The following is an 18,201-nucleotide window of genomic DNA, read 5'->3' as shown; positions in this document are numbered from 1 at the left end:
TGTGAGCTGAAGCAGATGAGCTTTCTGACTCACACATGCTTGCTGTTACAGATGCAAATCACTTACCTGCTCATGCCATTTAAAATCTCAGAACCAAATTTAGCTGTGCCAGAGGCATCATGCATATTCATCACAAGCCTAATTATCGAAGTTAGATGACTGATATCTCCTCATTGCTCCTTTCGAGATGCTGCCTCTCTTGTCTTTTCCATCATGATCTATGCAGCACAACAGACAAAAGGGCTTGTATCCAGTTCAGTTGAAAAAGGGGATTGAATGAAACAAAAAGCACAAACAAAAGAGAAAGATTTGAGGCTAAATTATTTTTATGCATGGTAAAAAATATTTTACTTGTGATTTCCAATCAAATCAAATCAAATATGCAATAAAAACTGATGTAAAGAAAAAAAAAAGACTGAAAGAGACGAGATCAGCCATGATTATGTAGGTTTGTGTGTTTACCTTTTTCCACATATGCATGTTACACATTAATATTTATCTCTGAAACCTTTTAGTAAGTCTGTGCTTTGATTATTGCAATGACTTTTTAATTTATTGAAAAACAAATCAGATATTTTAAAAAAAAAATTGTCCAAGTGGGCCACCATGTGGGCAAGAAGCATTACTGCATCCATAATAACATATGTGTAGGTAATAAAAACTCAGAAGCTTGTTCAAACTCATATATTATTTATTACAATTAAATATTTTTCTTATATTACAGGTCCATTTGAAACCATACAAATAATCTGTGCTGTGATTAATATTTCCAAGATATTTCCAAAAAAAAAAGCCATGCAAAGAAACAAACAAATTCACATAAGAAGTACACCTGGGAATGAAGTTCAATTCATGGTTTAATCCCCTGCCCTCTTTTAGTCTTAGTCTTTTTGGTGAAAGCATTTCTTTGTGGTGATTCAAGCTCAATACCAAGAACTGTGTCATCTGATGAAAAGTGAAAGGCATTTGAAAGGTACGCAAAAACTACAGTGACTATTTGTACTTTTCTTTGTGGAAAATTCTTGGAATACATGTAATACAGGATAATGGGAACAGGCACAGAGGACCAATTAAGACACAAGCATCACACATCTTGATTAAACATAATTAGTTTGCTGAGTGATTCCTAAGGCCATAAAATGTGCGTGGTGTGGTTTTCTAATTCTGGATTTAAGTTGTTGAACCAAATCAAACCAAATATTTTCACCTGATTCAAGTTGGCTATACTTCATACACCATCAAGCAATATTCAGGATTTTTTTTAAAACGTTTGTTGAATAAAGACATGATAATATTTAAGTCATCGGGACATATTAAAATAGCATGGAATAGTTTTAAATTCAGATGAATTGAAATAAACAGAAATAAATGAATATGAGACATCTATTTAAATTATTTCTGAATTCAAACAAACAAAAAATGTCTATGCCACTTACAGAGGATAAGGAGCAAAGGAGATGTAGGCGGGATGTGAGCATTTTAAAGTGATACCCCACCTAAAATTTTGACTATCAAATACTACTGTGCTTGTAGGTCAGGTGTAACACCTCCTTCATGTAGATCAGCAGCTGTAGTCAGCTCATATGTCCTTGTGTTATCGTGTTGAGTGTGAGTATGTTTGTCTGAATGTCTTTTTATCTGTATTTATGGAACTTATTAAACATACACTGAGAGGTTTATTATGATAACGTGGTTTAGGGAAGCTTCTCTGGACATTTTGACACAGTTTATTCACCATGATGACTTGCATCAATTAATGTTTATAAGAAATGACACAAATCAAGCTAACTATTATGTTTTTCAGGAAGGCTTAAACTACCAAGTTAAAGCAGTGAGGAGGGAGCCAAGCGGTTTAGCAGGACAAAGTCACAACAACCTCTTGATATGAGTATAAAACGTGGCTTTTTTCTTTTTCTTATTGTAGCAAAAATCATGAAAAGTCCCCAAATGAAATTTTGTGTCATTATATGAAACAGTAGCTGAGATGAGATTCCACTTTCTGTCAGAAAAGCAGTTTGAGAAATTGAAAATCCATCTGGTAAATCTTTTGATATTCGGTCTGAAGATTGACAATTTTGGTTAGGATTGCAAAGAATTTGTACCTGGGAAAAATTCCAGTAAAGTGGTTAGCTTTGGGACTTGCAAGAGAAAGAAGAATTTATTTATTAGAATGCTTCCAATGATCAATGGGCAAGTTTTTTTTTAATGTTTCCTTCAAATGGGGTCCCAAATCCACATACTGATCTTTGCATGGATAAATCAAAGTTATGGTAAGATATCCTGCTTGGCTTTTCATAAAGACCATAAATCTAAAAAAACAAACAAACAAACAAACAAACAAACAAACAAACAAACAAACAAACAAAAACAGGTATATATAATATAATGCACAAATAGTCAATAATGGGCTGTGATATGAAAAGAATAAAACAATCAGTGACACCAATCAATGTGCCAAATTTTGCATTGCTGCTTGGCCCCAGGTGATTGACATTTTGTGAACAAAGCTTTCTTGTGGAGAGTTACCAAAAAACAAACAAACAAACAAACAAACAAAAAAAAACAGTATGCAAGCTTGTTTATGCCACTTAAAAATATATGTTTTTGGCTATCCATAAGTAAAAAAAAAAAAGTGGATTATTATCTCAAAGTTTTGACCTAACTTCAAGTTTGAAGGTGTTTTTTATAAGTATTTTGAGTTATTTTCTGATATTTTTTGAATTAATAAATTAAAATGTTAAGATTCTTAACTTGAATTGAATTGAATGGCATAATAACCCCAAATTGTGACTTATGGATGGCAAAAAAACCCATTTTTTTTTCCTCAATGGCAGAATGCTCTAAGGTCTGCATGTAAGAAATGAATCCGTAACCAGCTGGTTAGCTTAGCTTAGCCTAGCATAAAACCAAAAACAACACAAAATTTGCTAACAAGAAATTTGTTATAACACTTTGATTTATACAGACTAAACAAATTACATACATAATGTTACCTATTATGCTCACAGATGATAAGGGTGCATCTGGCTTTCTACCGCCCGCTCCCACTTCCAAGCGTTATAGATCGCTAAGCTAACTAGCTTCTGCTTTATATTTAAAGTACTGATATGAAAGAATTGTCAGTATTGTCATACCACACTGTAAAAAGTTAGTTTCTCCAAAAAAAGAAAAAAAAAAATCCTCATCTACTCTCAACTAGTTAAGTAGTTTGATACCAAACATCACTCTCAATAAAAATTTTGATTAAGATGGACTTTCAGGTCACATAAGATCACAGGTAACACTGAAATACATGTCAAGCATCTAGGAATCAAGATCAGCGCACTTACTAGCTTCATAACTCCAGACTGTGATCAATACACGTTACTAAATAAAAGGCTGGGAATGTTCTATAAGGCAGCAAAGATCCAGGGCACAGGCTAATGGTAAGTTAAAATCAGTGAAGCAATCGGCATTTAAAGATGAAGAGGCAAAGCTTCACCATCTCAGGGGAAATGAAAAGGAGGATGACAGGAAGCTGGAAAAGGCCAGGGTACATTTTGGTCCTGCAAGGTTTAGCATCTCTGGTCACATGTTAGCGCATGTCCTTCAAACCGCATCTGAGATCCTTCCAAATACTCCATATGTGTCCTCAAATCTGCCTATTGCCTACTTCAGTGTCTCAAAGCAAAATTGCACGAGCTTGTATTGGGTAAGCGAGCTGAAACACAGAAATACTGCTGCAAAGACTCTCACACTTATACAGTGCAGCTACGGAGAGACATCGTCAGCCTCCTTTCTAATCAGGAATGCAAGCCACTCATCTAAAACTCTTTAAAATGATCTTTTGAAAATAAATTATATATTTTCTCAGTACAGACATAAATACATATCTTTTCTCAAACATAGGAACGAATCATCATCACAGATCTAAATGCTACACTGACTATATTATTCACCAGCTCATCAGTGAAGAAACAAGAATATACGTGACTAACTGATGCCATCTGCCACTAACAGACACCCATCCAGATATTTAAATGCAAATATACAGTACGCTGACACCGGAGTCAAATCACACCTCTGGTAAACAGCTTTGAAAAAGTTAAATATTCCTCGGCATTGGCATAACAAAAATCCCCTTTAATGCTCGGCTGATCCTCGCAATGTGAAAGCAAGCAAACTAAACTCTCGCTGTCTTTTAGCGGTTAGCATGCCCGTGTCTTCACTACAGATACAGATACGGAATAAAACCTGCATCTCTCTCAAAACTTAAGTAGAGAAGAAGCCAAAAAACCTTTAATTGCTCACTCTTGTTATACTTTTTCACTGCTAATTAGATTCAATCAAACCGTTTGACTGAGAATGTCTTTCATGGCTATCTTTGGGGCGCGCTGCAAAGCTCTCCAAAATCAATCACCATTAGACAAAAATGTCAATTTCAATATTTGGGAAACTTCCTCACATGCTTGCTTGCTGAGATTTGGATGAGAACACTCTCTGTATACGTTGTAAGCACACAGCTGGAGCCAGCAGCTAATTAAGCTTAGCACAATCGCTCCAAAAAGATATGTATGCAGATATTCGTAGTCTGCTTGTAGCCCACGTTCTATCAACCAATCATGTTTGAGCATGCTTCGACTGCATGCATTTAGAGGGGGAAAAATAGGGATTGCTGATTTACTGAAACACACCTAGCTTCTTTAAAACTGATCTGTAGTCGCATGCAGTCGATAAACCTCTGACAGAACAGGTGTTCTTGCCCTTGACAGCTGCTAATTACATATATAGTATCCGACCATTGCCCCGAGAGTCAGACTTAGACTTTATGCTAAGCTATACTAACCAGCTGCTGGTGATTATTTCATTTTGATTAAACAGACATGAAACTGATTCCTTCTTATTTATCACAAGCAAGCACATTTCCCAGACTATCACTATTTCTCAGAACAGCATGAACACAGCTGCATTACAGTAAGATTTCTATATGCCGTGTCAGTAGAAAACGCCATGTTTTCACTATCAAATGGACTCAGTGCAGCTCAAAGCAGCAGAAATAAACTGAGTGAAAAAAAGATGTGATTAAGTCTTCAGCTGCACCATCCGGTGTGGCACAATATGCCACATATTTTCATTATCTATGGCATATCAAGATACTTTGTGTTATCTGTTGTCTGTCAGGCAGATAGTAGCATTATTCACATGAAACATCGAGTTCTCGGCAATCTAATCAAATTTCACATTTCTAAGAGCTACAGTAGCTTTTTCTACAGCAGAGTACGTTCCAGGTTCTTCACACAGCTGCTACAACACCAGAGAGCCATGTATGATAAAAGAAAAAGATTTACACTGCCATAGCAACTCTTATATATTACGTCAAACCATTAGTTTACTTAATAAATGCGTGACATGTAAGCATGAATGAGAGACTGAAAAGAAAATAAGCTGTCAAGCCGTCGTCCGAAACTCCAGTTCCTCTCTCACGGAGGCAGCCAGTGAGAATCTGTGGCAGATGAAACCGGGGTGTAATGTGATGTCATGCCTCGTCAGATACTACTGCAGGTTCTTGAGGAGGCGTCCGTAGCGGAAGTCGTAGACGTGTCGACAGAAAAACACCAGCTCTGGGTCAGTGTCATCGGGCACACAGTGGTGGGTGGGCATGGCGTTTCCAACAACAGGGGGCACTACAAGGGAGGCGGCGCTGTCGCTGACGCCTTCTCTACGGCGTTTTACCAAGGCACAAAATCTGGACAGGAAACAAACACAACATGAGAAACTAACCTCAAAAACACCCCTAATGGCTCAAAACTACCTGAAATTAAGAACACGACAGAAAGTAAAAATGTTTTCCTGCTTACCGACAATACTGTGCCAATGTTAGGACATAGCATTTGTCCTCAATACAGGCCACACTGTTCACATCCTGGTGACGGGATGCAAAGACCTCATTCTAGAGAAAGACACTCGGGTTAGATCCATACAAAAAAGCCCAAACAAACAAACCCCATCATGATATCCTCTTACATGTAGAAAGAAAAAGAAAAAAGTAGCGGGTGGGACTTTAAAAACTAAATCTCTCTTCTAAATTTTAAACAATCCCTCCTGCCTCACCCTCACTTCCAGATTTGCAGAGAAAGATGCTTTACGTCATCCTCTGTGACAAAGCCGTGTTCCCGTTCTCACACTGCTGCTCTGATGTGTTTGTTGTCTGTCAGCGCACGCTGAGAGTCGACAGACTTCATGTGGTTTAATGTTTCTAGACAGTGAATTGAACTCGTTCCTCTGGGAGATTACTGACATCAGGACGTGAACACAATAGAGACGCGTTCCGTCCGCGAGCGTACAGTGCTGTGCAAAAGTGTTAAGCCACCTTTCATTTCTTTATCTTTTGCTTCTAAGGAGTCAGATTTATCTTCAGCAAAGGTTTTCCAGGCTTTAGGAAGGTCTTCCAAAGTTTTTCTTTGTACATCAGCTGCTTTTTCACTTGACCATTTACAGAGGAATTTTTTGTTGTTGTTGTTTGATGAGTTACTTAACACTGCAATAAAAAGACTTCTAACTCAAGAGATACACCATTGTTGTGTTTACACATAACAGAAAGTTAACAAAGACCCGCTTTAAATGTTATCTTCAGTCACTTTGTTACTATCTGCTTATTGCAAAAACATATAATTTGTTCCAATTTTCTTAGTTGAAGATTTGAAAAAAGCCAAGAATAACCTACACTGACAGGTATAAAAATAGTACTTCTGCACCAACAAGGTGATTTCCAAAGAGCTATTAGCCAAAAACTTGATGTGCCTCTGCTCGGTGCAGTGCAATGTGTCCTTAAAAAAATCTGAGTAAATTGCACAATGGGAGGACAAAGGAAAAAGTGGTAGGAGGTGAACAGTCTCTGAAAGTCCTTAAGAAAAAGGAAAAAAGCAAGGACCTGACCCAGGACCTCAGAGATTAATCTGGCCCCATAGTTGCTTTACTGTTCACTGAAGCCTCATCAGAAATAGTCTCAGGGGAACGGTGGCTGTCAAGAAGCCAGTCTTAAGAAGGGGAAACAGAAGGAAAAGGCCAAAAGAGAAAAGAGCCATCTGTAACGGAACAAAAGGCAGCAAACATACAAAAAAGAGCTTTGAATGTTCTTCAAGACGCCTGGAGAACTATTCCTAAAGACCGCTTAAAGAAATGACAGGAAAGCTTGGATAAGAGAGTTCCAAATATTGACTTTAAAGCTTGTTAAAATTATCCAAACTATATTTTTTCCTTATATGTTGTATTTCCATGTAAGTTTGCATAAGAAATCTTTGCAGTGATAAATAATTTCATAGCAAAATTTTACAAAAAATAGTGATGATTTAAGACTTTTGCACTGTACTGTACAACTGTGCATTCATTGCTTTGATACAATGGTTATTCTTATTCTGTAACACAGTTCAAGGTGTCCCAATACAAAGAAATATACTTAATGTCCTTGGGCAAGACAATGAGCCAATGAGAGTGAAGGTGAACACCTTACACTGGTATTTGAGTGAGAAACAGCTTACAGCCTGCTATAAATACACTGCTGAATTTTTCCTAAAACACCGTTCACTGTACTTTGTAAGCAGCTGGTGGTTTAACAGAAGTAGACAGCATACTTTTTGGGAACAATCTGCAGCCCTGGATTAATACACATTTAGTGCATTTTTTAAATATTAAATCAGCAGGATTTAAAATAAACTACATCATCAGGTTTTGGATAATTAGAGAAGCATTTTAGCGTGTTCCCTTTCTTTCTGTGTTTTAAAGTTTACATAACATGTGTTGTTGACAATAGAAAACACATTTAACACTATAATAAGAGTCATTATATTCATTAATAGTATCTAAAATCTCTTCTGGTTTAGAAAGCCAGCACGAAGCACACATTACAGCCATTAGTTAAGCATGGATTAAAATTTTTTCCCCTTTTTTTAAAATCACAGCACTCAACCTGCTTGTTGTGAGAGTGTGGAAACCCACAATAATATGTGTCAGTCAAACACCTGGATCCACCTTGAACCGTGCCGTAACCTTAACCGCGCCAACACTAATTTTACAATTCCATTTGATCCAGCTACTAGAACTGCATCAAAGAGGCGAGTAAAAATTACATGGAAATTATGCAGTTTAAATAATTATGCAGATTATTATGGATCATGCAGCAGGCAGGATTTTCCAAACTTCCTCGCAGTGCACTACAAAGCAAGGCCGTTTAAAGTTACATGACCTCGAATTATATATCGCTGTAGCTTCTGAGTAGAGTGTGTTTCACCAAACAGTAAAATGTGGACCTAAAGTCAAGTTTCCCCTAAAATACTTTGTTATAGAGGCAGCGGATTGGCCTCTGGTGCAATTTCAGCAGCGCTGAATGATCATAGCAGCATTAAAAGGATATTATATGAGCACTTAAGGTATCAGAGAGTCTCTTTGATCCTCTTGTTCTCCCATCTTAATAGACATTTGGGCTACTTTATAGCTTTGTTAGGCCATAGGAGGACTTGAGCCTTTCAGTGTATGTCTCAGAGAAGGAGAGATATGCAGATAAAGGAGACACGAAGGTAGTAATCAGAGCCTGGCATATTGCACATAGTGTTTCTGTGAGTTATTTAACTCCTCCCGCCAGAACCGGTGATGCTTTCTATTAAACGTACGTGAACTGGCTCGACCTGTGCATCACTAATAGCCATGATTACAGGCGCTGAATATGCTGCAGTTGACACAAGCTATATTTTAGATTTGCTGGTCTATAATTACCCCTGACAGTTATTAGAAAGCCGTGGTTAAAAAAAAAAAGCATTTCAGAAACACACGTCAGCCTTCTCACCTCACAATGTACGCTGGGGTTGCGTCCTCCCTGTGTGTGTTCTGGACGGTAGTACCAAAGCAAACTCATCATCAGCTCTCCTGAAGGAAAGAAAAAAAGTAAAACATAGCACGTCTTTAACTTCACTTCTCAAACCAGTTATTACCACATAAATGCGTCTTCTCGTGTGGTCTGAGTAAATGCTGCGTACAGCGAGCATACTACCTGACTCTGGCTCTTCCCACAGAGCTGAGACCTTAGCCACGTAAGGCAGAGACTTTTTTCTAGGTCCAGATTTCAGCAGAACAGTGTCTCTGACTCTAATCAGCTCCCCGTCCCTGTGGACTCCCTCAAAGCACTTCCTCAGCACCAAAGTGTCCTCTCCCTGGGAACACAGCAGCAGGAAATACTGACTCCTCTAGCAGTCAGAAACTGATAAGCTTTGAGAGGCTGTGGAGTAAAAAGCTGCAGGATGTGATTTGTATTGAATGGCTTCTGCGCCTTGGTTGTCGGGGTTGCTGGATAAAATGTAGTAAAAAATAGTGAATAAGCCCTGATCCAACAGTGAAACAGGTGTTATGAATCACCCCCCATACTCTCTCAGGACACTTCAGTAAAATTACATCAGCTCTAATTAAAAGTGGTGCCATTGTGGCTGTGTCAAAAAGCACCAAAATGACTTTCTCTACATACCACAGAGAAAACCTCCTTCTCAAAGGACAGGCCAAATGGCCTCCAGCCGTTGGTGGATTTTTGGCGGCCATTCTTCGGCTGCTTGGCAACCGTTTGCCCTCCGTCACTGGCACAGCTGAGCTTCTGTTTCTTGTTTCTGTTGAGAGGGCAGACAGCCGAGCTGATGCTGCCGGTGCTGCGCGCGCCAGACCTTGACCCGCTGGGCTGCTTGGCACTCTGTGGACACTCCTTTGCCACCTTCAGCGGAGGCTGCGGTTGGCTGGGGTCAGACAGCGGAGTCTGGATGTGGGGCACTGATTGGCCGGCTGGAGGCACAGTGGGAACGGGGCAGCCAGTAAGGATTCGAGGGCTGGGACAAATGGGGATAGAGGAGGGGCTGTGGTGGTCATTGATGGTTGCTGGGTAGTCATCTGAGGAAAGAACAGAAAAGGTACGATAATGTGAAATGAATACAGAGTACTGAAACGAGCCCTGCATGCAGATTTCAGAGCAATAATAGCTATTGAATCGCAGCCAAGACACACAGTTTATTCTTCGCCATTTGTTTTCATGCTACGCCCTCTTTCACGTGGCTGATGAACATCTGCAGGAAACATCACGCAACCAAGCTTCAGCTGCAACATAAGCAGAGTTTCTGCTTGGCTGGAATGGCAAAAATTTTCTTTAGCTATTTTACTTCAACCTAATCTAGTTTATTTTGTTTATTTGTCACATTGCGAGATGGTAGCCCTACTTTTCTGATGGCGCCGTAACTGATCATTTCACTGTAAGTATGCTGTACCTTTTGGGGTGCGTGCTGTATTATGGAGTGACTTAACCTTGTCTAACTTCCAGGTACTTTACAGGTATTTCATGGGAAAGGAGACACCAAGGACACTTATTCCTTTACACTCACTCTGAAAGATGTTTGAACAGTGATTGTGAAAAAAAAGAAAATAAATTAAGTTAGATTTCGGTCCATCATGATGAGGTCACAGGCAAATTTTTGACAGTATTTTTTTTTTCTCTTATAAATTGCTGAGGGGGAGCAGTTCTCATTTAGATCAAATAAAATAACAGCTGAATAAGAGAACATCAATCGTGCACATCAACATGATGAATATTGAAAAAGGATCCCAAAAGGCAAGCTTAATCCACTCCATAATACGGCCAACGCCTTGAAAAACACAGTGTACTTATGACCTAAGACACTACCTAAAACTATTTACACTGTACTGAAATTTACTTGCAGTATAATTATTTCTTTGTTTCCTATAAAATCCTGAATTGTTATCCCCTCATTCAAGTGTACCTACCTTTAAGTATTTGTAGATAAATATAATTACATTATCATTTCAAATAAAACCCACAGAAATTCCATTTGATTACCGGGAATTGCGCCCTTAATTGCGAGCCGTATCATAAGGTGTTACCTAGAACTTTGAACTCTGATACGAGAGGCACAACAAATACTTCGTTTCTTAATATTTATGCTGAAGTAGCAAAAAAACCAAACAGGCAGAGCCTCAATTAAGATCAATTATAGTCTTTACCATGCACACAAACTAGACGTTTCTCCTACAGTGGCACTGAAAAACAAGACAAGCATTCTGCTGTGTGAGAGGGGGGTTGTGCACACTCCCATGACACAGCTGCAGTGGTGACATTAAGGTGAAGTGATGATCAATGAACCCATTTCACAGCAGATTTGTGCACTTGTCATAGCAGGAAATATTCTTAACAGTGGCTCAGCTGCAGTCCCTGTCCCAGGCAGGAAGCCACAGCTGAGGATTAGATTACCAGGATCCTTCAAGCTCGCTCACCTAAATAGAATCCAGTCATTTTTAATGTTGTCAATTACACCTGTGCTTTTCCTGCTATGGCAAGTCAAAATCTCTGCTGACCGACCTATTTGTTGGCTTTCTGAATCTGAACCTCATCTGCTGCATTCATCGAATCCCTGAGAGTACATTAACACTTTTTTTTTTTGCTGTCCTAATAATTCTACCCAGTAAAATTTCAGACAAAGATTGCCTGATCCTGCTTGCCTGAGTTTTTACTGGAAAGTCCATCATTTTGTTCCATTCAGATTAAACTACTACTCATATATACTGTTTTTGTGATCCAACTAGTATTCTACACGTTTTACGTTATTGTGAAATACAACTGTATACCAATCAGTAATTGTCACAAGCTGTCCTCTGCAATCTGATGAGTTTTATTGTGTGCTCAAGAATGGGACTTTACAAAGACTGCTTGAATTTATTTATCATATTTTCACCAGCCAATAAAAAGATTTAACGTTGTGTCCAGAGATGGGCAGTAACTTTTTTCAGCTAACGAGTAAAGTAAGGGATTACTATTGCAAAAACTATTACCGTTACTTTCCCGTATGAACGCTGCGTTACTGCGTTAGTAAAACCGTGAATTTTTGCGAGAATGTCTCATGACAGTGACGTAAGCGAGTGCGACGTTCGTGACAACAGCTGTGTGCAGATCAACAATGGATTATATATGGATTGTGGGAGAGAGTATGAGCGTGCAGCGTTTAAAGTGTGGAAGTACTGACCTTACTTTGAGTTTGATTCCATAAAAAGTGACAAAAACATTAGCGTCCATCGTGCGTGGGAAGAAAACTTCTTTTTACAGCGAAAAAAACCCCTAAACTTCCAAGCAAGCACCGAGTGCGCAACAACGTAATGGGAAATTCACAGACAAACTCGCGGATTCTTCCACTGACTGCTGCGGCACACCTGCACCAGGGTAAACCTCCGCCTACCGCAATCCTGCTTTACAGGTGAAAATAGAGCAACAGGACCGCTGAGTCTTTGACTTTATTTATTTTCTGCTGTGTTTCACTTGCATCTATTTGAAAGACTATGGAAGCCCGTTTCCGCCACTAAAAAAAAAAAAAAAAAAGCTAGTATCCATAACTCGAAATTTCGAGTTATTTTCTCGAAATTTCGAGTTATTATCTCGAAATTTCGAGAAATATAACTCGAAATTTCGAGTTACTTTTCTCAAAATTTCGAGTTAGCTCTGCCAATCAAAAATATACGTGAATGAGGTCGCTTTCTTGTTACCCGGAAGCATATGGCGCAGGACCGCGCACTCAAAAACGGATCCCAACAAATTAAAGTATGTTTGCTGATAGTAACACCATGTGATTCAGCTAATAACACAGGGATTTCATCATTTGTGAAGCCAGGCTGAAAACACTCAGCAATCTGTGCATTCACGACTGGATGTAATACCGGTAGCTTAGCTGTAGCATTTGTAGCTGAGGGCTTCAGCTTCCGGGTAACATGGAAATGACGTCATTCACGTAGATTACTGATTGGCAGCGCTAACTCGAAATTTCGAGTTGCTTTTCTCAAAATTTTGAGTTAATATGTCGAAATTTCGAGATAATAACTCGAAATTTCGAGGAAATAACTCGAAATTTCGAGGAAATAACTCGAAATTTTGAGTTATGGATCCTTTTTTTTTTTTGTGGCGGAAACAGGCTTCCATAGAAAGACTGAGTGTAAACACAAAAAATATTTTATTTTATGTGCTGGAATGTGCAGAAAATAGGTTTAAATATTAAACAAATTTCTTCCAGTCAGAGAATGTTGCATATAATTACATTTTTGCTTGATGCATAAAGTTAAAAGATTAAAACTAATAAAACAAGTTTTAAAAAGAGACTTTTCCATTTGATTACATTTTGTATGATGGATTATGCAGAACAAGTAGAATTGGGCTGAAAGATCTATCGCTTTATCACCTATTCAGGTTGTAAATCCTGTTTTTAAAAAGTAACTAAGTAACTAAGTAATTAATTACTTTTGAAAATAAGTAATCAGTAAAGTAACGGGATTACTTTTTTGGGGAAGTAATCAGTAATTAGTTACTGATTACTTTTTTCAAGTAACTTGACCAACACTGGTTGTGTCCCAAATTACTAATCCTGATTCATTTTTTATAGTAAGAAGGTAAAATTTTCAGACGTTCAAACATCCAACCAGCCCTTTTTCTTGCACTTACATACATTTATGTCTGTATTATTTATAATAGTGATAAGACATCTGTATTTTTCATGCATTATGTGATGAACAGCAGGTCCTCCTGCACATTTGCTGAGACTCTGAATCATGAGGTATTGCCATCTTTTCTTAAAAACTGATGCTTGGGTGAATGAGCACTTCGAGACGTGCATTTCCTCCATCCTTGCACTTCTTCCTCATTTCCTTCCTCGCATCCCCCGCTGGGCGAAGCCGAGATTCGAGGAAGAGACGAGTGAGGGAAGCGAGAGGGCCCATTAGCCAAATGAAATGCAGCTTAAGCTGTACACACCTCGAAAGATGCCACAAAATGAGCAAGAGAGCGAGGAAGCTGTCAATAAAACCGGAGGTGTATACACCCAAACAGTAATGAGGTCTGTTCAGGCAGAAAAGTGGCAACACCTGTGTGGGTGGACCACAGACCTCTTTGACAGCATACTTGTCACAACAGGAAAAGCACAAGTGTACTAATGACATTAACAATGGGTCTGTGCTATTTAGGTCTCCTAGTAAGCCATGACAGTATGACACAAACACACCCCACACACAATACCAGCAGCCAGTAAGTAAGCAGCCAAATGAAATTCAGCCATTATTTATTCTATTATGTACGTCTGTTCTTTTCCAAGTTAACATTTCCACTGAGATTAAACTTGGTTCTCTAGCAGATAAAAGCGTAAGTCCTCACAGACAGCGTGACCTGGTTGTGACTGCTAGAGACCAAAGAGTGGCAGAGAGAGAGTGCGTGTGTGAAACTAGTGTTATTTTGAGATCGCATTCAGGTGTTTCTAACCATACCCCCACATATTCAGACACTGTTTAACCCCAGCGTGCTTTCCTGTTCAGGCTCACATCGCTCACTTTGAACACAGAAACTCACAGCAGACACTCGAGCCCGTACAGCTCAATTGTATTCAGCCGCACAGGCCTCGTGTTCACCGTCCAATGACTTTTATTCAAACGGAGACAAAAGGGGTCTTGCCCTTTATCTGATTTTTTTTTTTCCCAACTTCCCACTCAAGTGACATGCCAAAGTGGGAGAATATAAATGGCTCATATAATAGCTATTCTCAGCACATTGTACTCCTTTGGCAGCTGGATGAGCGGGGCTCTGCATGCAAAATAATATACCCATACTGTGCTGATGAACATTTAATACTTCTTCAAAACGCTTACTTAGATAAAAGGAGCCCGTCACAGAAATACGACTCCACTTGTGAAAACAGCTGTTTTAATGTCATTTATGAATCTTGAGGGCACTTTCTGAAGCCTAAAAGAAATCTGATCTCAGTTTGTATTTGGAAACAGAATACTGATGCAAACTTTGACAGGAAAATGTAATTTTGGTTGCACAAATGCCATAAGTAACTCATTAACTTGGAATTTCTACTAAATGAATTCTTGCAAATTAAACCGTGTGATCTCCGCTTACCTCTTTTTACGCTGTGGTTACATTTGATGCAGTCTGTGGGGCCAGAGGAGCACGCTCCTCTGTTAATTGCTGGAATCACACTGGTATAAGCAGAGTAGCCGTTGATCCTGCAGGGCTCTCCGTAGCACGGTTTCACTGAGGTGCAGCAGTACACTGGATGGCTAATCCCTGAGGGTTGGGGACCCGTGCTGGGGAGCAGCTTCGGCCTCTTGCTGCCGCTTGGGCATAAAGCGAGGGGTGATATGGTGGAGGCGGAGTTGTCCGGGTGGCTGAAATGGACGTAGTAGCCTGGGAAACAGGTGTACGTGTGCGGGCTGATGGTTATGGCCGCCGGGTGGCCGACAGAATGGTGGTGGTGATGGTGGTGGTGATGATGATGGTGGTGGTGGAACACCTCAGACAGTGAGCCGTCCTCTGGTTCCTTGAAGGTTTTGTCATCCAGGAAGAGGGCTAGCCTGTGAAAGTACTCGACACATCTCTCCTGGGAGCAGCAGTAACAGGAAGACACCTCCGTCTCCACCTGCTCCTCTTTGATTGTTTTTAAGGAGAATCCCAGAGAAGAGCCACAGTGGAGAGGATGCTTGACACACTCCTGCCCCCCTGTGGCACCCTTCCACTCCGGATCCAAAGTCTCCGTCTTACACAAACTGCAGCATTCCTGGATGGCGGGGCTCACCTGGGAATGGACTGGATCTTCTGTGCCCTGTTTTCTGTGCTTTAGTTGCCCCTCATGTTTGGGATGTGTTCTTCGTTTGGTGTGTGTTGTTCCTTTACACACAGGCTTACCACTCATTCCATCCTGAGTCGTAGCTGCAGCTTCACTTCTACTCCCTGGCTTGGACTCCACCTTCCTTTGCCGTTTGGCCCCATATGGGGCACTGGTGAGTTTGAGCAGCGTTGCAGCGGTGAGGCCTGCTTGACGCCGAGGTGTCGGTGCAAGCAAACTCAACCAGTCGATGTTCTGAGCCTCAGCTGTGGAACGCTTTTGTTTTTTCGGTCTCTCTTTTTGGACTGCTTTCCCTTCCAAAGAACCTTTTTTGGTTTTCTGATCTCCGTGTTCAGTTTTAGTGAGCTCTTTTGCTGGCTCTTCGTTGGATGGCTGACATTTCTTTGCGTTATTCGCCATGAGTGAGTCGCCTTTGTAGAGCAGCAAGCTGTTGACAGCCTCAGCGTTAAGCGAAGCCATTCTCCTTCTGCGGGGCTCAAACATAGCTGAGGGCATCATGAGTAAGGCGTCAAATTGGTTGTTTTTTGGTTCCAGTGCTTGCTGATTGGCGACAGAGGTTTTCTTGAGTCTATGTTTGGTCCCTCTTTGGATGGAGTGTTGCTTCTTTTTAACTTTTACACTCCTTTTCTTCCCAGCTTTTAGTGCATTCTTCTCTTTACCAGCAGCTGCTTTCTCCTCCAGACGGGTGAGCAACACGCAACAGTCCAACGCATCTCCATCACTCACGGCTAGTTTCTTCTTTTTATTTCGGTGCAAGTCTTTCTTGTCCCTCTTTTTCTTCCTCTTCAGCTCAATCACCCCCCCTCTCCCTTTCTTCACACCATCCTGCTTTTCCTTACTTCCCCTCTCCTTCTTGGGCTTTCCGCATTTCGCCGTCTGGCACCGCTGAGCTTTCACCATATTCTCAGCGTCTGGGAGCAGATTCACTAAACTGTCTTCATCCACGGGTTTCTGATTGGTGGAGGGTTTCAGCTCAGACTGGGCTTTCAGTGGATATCATCATGGATCATCATCTGGGTCCATATGGCTCTCTGAGAAGACACAGATCAGACATTCAACATTAAAGCTTAAGCCACACACAGATGTTACTCATGCAGAACCTGAAAGTGACTTAATGTAACAGACAGGATCTTCTGATGCATTATGTAGCAACCAGTTTTACTCCGTTTGCTGTCAATTTTCCACATCCACAGAGAATAGGAGCACTTAGGAAACCCCTCTCCTTACCATGCAAATACGCTTCATGCTCAAGACAGAGGATCAGACACCAAAAGCACATCACACGCTGCACGCACATTATGCATTCAGACTGCTCTCCCTTTTTCTTTTAGATGCATTTTAGATTTAATTTTTCTCCTTTTACACTATCTTGATCACAACACGCTGATAACCACAACATTAAGACCACTAAAATTAAGTATCATTAATTAATACACTGTTAAGCTGAGAAACTTTGGGTCTAGCCATTCATGTGAATCTTACTTTGACACCTACCGCCTACCTAAACCTGTTCTTGATTGTTAACTTATTGTTCCAGAGCAACAGGTGTGCTGTTGCCATCACACCTGTAGTATGGGAACAACACACCTCGACAGCAGTGGTTTTCCTCTGGCTGAACAATGCGGCCAGCCCCCCCACAAAAAACAGGAACACAACAAAAATGCTGCAAAAGCGGTCACTGTGGTATCTGTGACATGATCATGACAATAGTGAGAAAGGGCACACAGCCAACTCTTCACATAAAATGCTCATATAGATAAATCAGAGTCCTTTGTAGTAAATGCACACATACTTACTTAGTGCCTTTTAAATTTTTTTACTCTCACACAGCATTTTATTCTATGCCTGGCGTACATCCATCCATCCATGGAGTTCAGTTCCTTGGCCAAAGCACAGATTGCAATGAGGACTGGAGCCTCCTGGAATTGAACTGTAGATCTTCTGATCAGTAGATGACCTGCTTTGCCTCCTGAGCTGGCACTTTAACGTTTAGGTTTAATATTGAGAAGGGCTGAATTTTGACCTAACCCACCATCTTGTCCTAAATAAGATGCACAAAAAGGACAAGAGGTGGTTGTAGCTCAGGAGGTAGAGCAGATCATCTACAAATCGGAAGGTTTGTGGTTTGATCCCTGGCTGCTCCTGCCTGCATGCCAAATATCCTTGGGCAAGATCCGAACCCTAAGCTGCTCCCTGATGCATCCATCACAATGTGAATGTTACACAGAAAACACATAAGCATTGAAAAAGAACTGTTTGTATAAATGAGGGAGGAAGTGTAAAGTGTTTTGAGAACTCGGTTAACATAGAAATGCCCTGTTTAAAAACCAGTCCATTTGCCAAACTGACCCAAATTTCCTTTTTTTTAAAAAAACAAAACAAAACAGGAAGTGAAACTCTTGCCATTTACATTTACAGGAGTATCCTGGGCCAAGATAGGCAGCATTAGCCTAGCATGTTATATGGCAGGAGAAACCAGAGCGCCTGTAGAAAACCTGCAGAAGCACAGGAAGAAAAAAAAAAACTC

At 40.3% G+C, this 18,201-nt stretch overlaps 1 protein-coding gene across 1 annotated transcript in view; it reads right to left on the bottom strand.

The window, feature by feature from the left end:
- Positions 1–685: 685 nt before the first annotated feature.
- The window catches only part of bahd1 (bromo adjacent homology domain containing 1), a 35,194-nt gene continuing 17,678 nt past the window's right edge, over positions 686–18,201 (bottom strand). Inside the window, exons 2-7 of the mRNA XM_085391586.1 lie at positions 14,948–16,705; positions 9,491–9,900; positions 9,023–9,182; positions 8,819–8,898; positions 5,838–5,929; positions 686–5,725 (exon numbers count right to left, since the gene is read on the bottom strand). Of these exons, the coding sequence (XP_085247712.1) occupies positions 5,533–5,725; positions 5,838–5,929; positions 8,819–8,898; positions 9,023–9,182; positions 9,491–9,900; positions 14,948–16,574 (2,562 nt within the window). The 5' untranslated portion in view covers positions 16,575–16,705 and the 3' untranslated portion in view covers positions 686–5,532. The remainder of the gene's footprint in view (positions 5,726–5,837; positions 5,930–8,818; positions 8,899–9,022; positions 9,183–9,490; positions 9,901–14,947; positions 16,706–18,201) is intronic.

The sequence above is a fragment of the Rhamphochromis longiceps genome, linkage group LG19, assembly GCF_057381845.1.
Source record: "Rhamphochromis longiceps isolate RC_006_pf linkage group LG19, R_longiceps_female_GT1.1, whole genome shotgun sequence".
In the NCBI taxonomy this organism is placed as follows: Eukaryota; Metazoa; Chordata; class Actinopteri; order Cichliformes; family Cichlidae; genus Rhamphochromis; species Rhamphochromis longiceps.
Note: the sequence above shows the minus strand (reverse complement) of the source record. Positions and strands in the feature narration are given on the sequence as shown.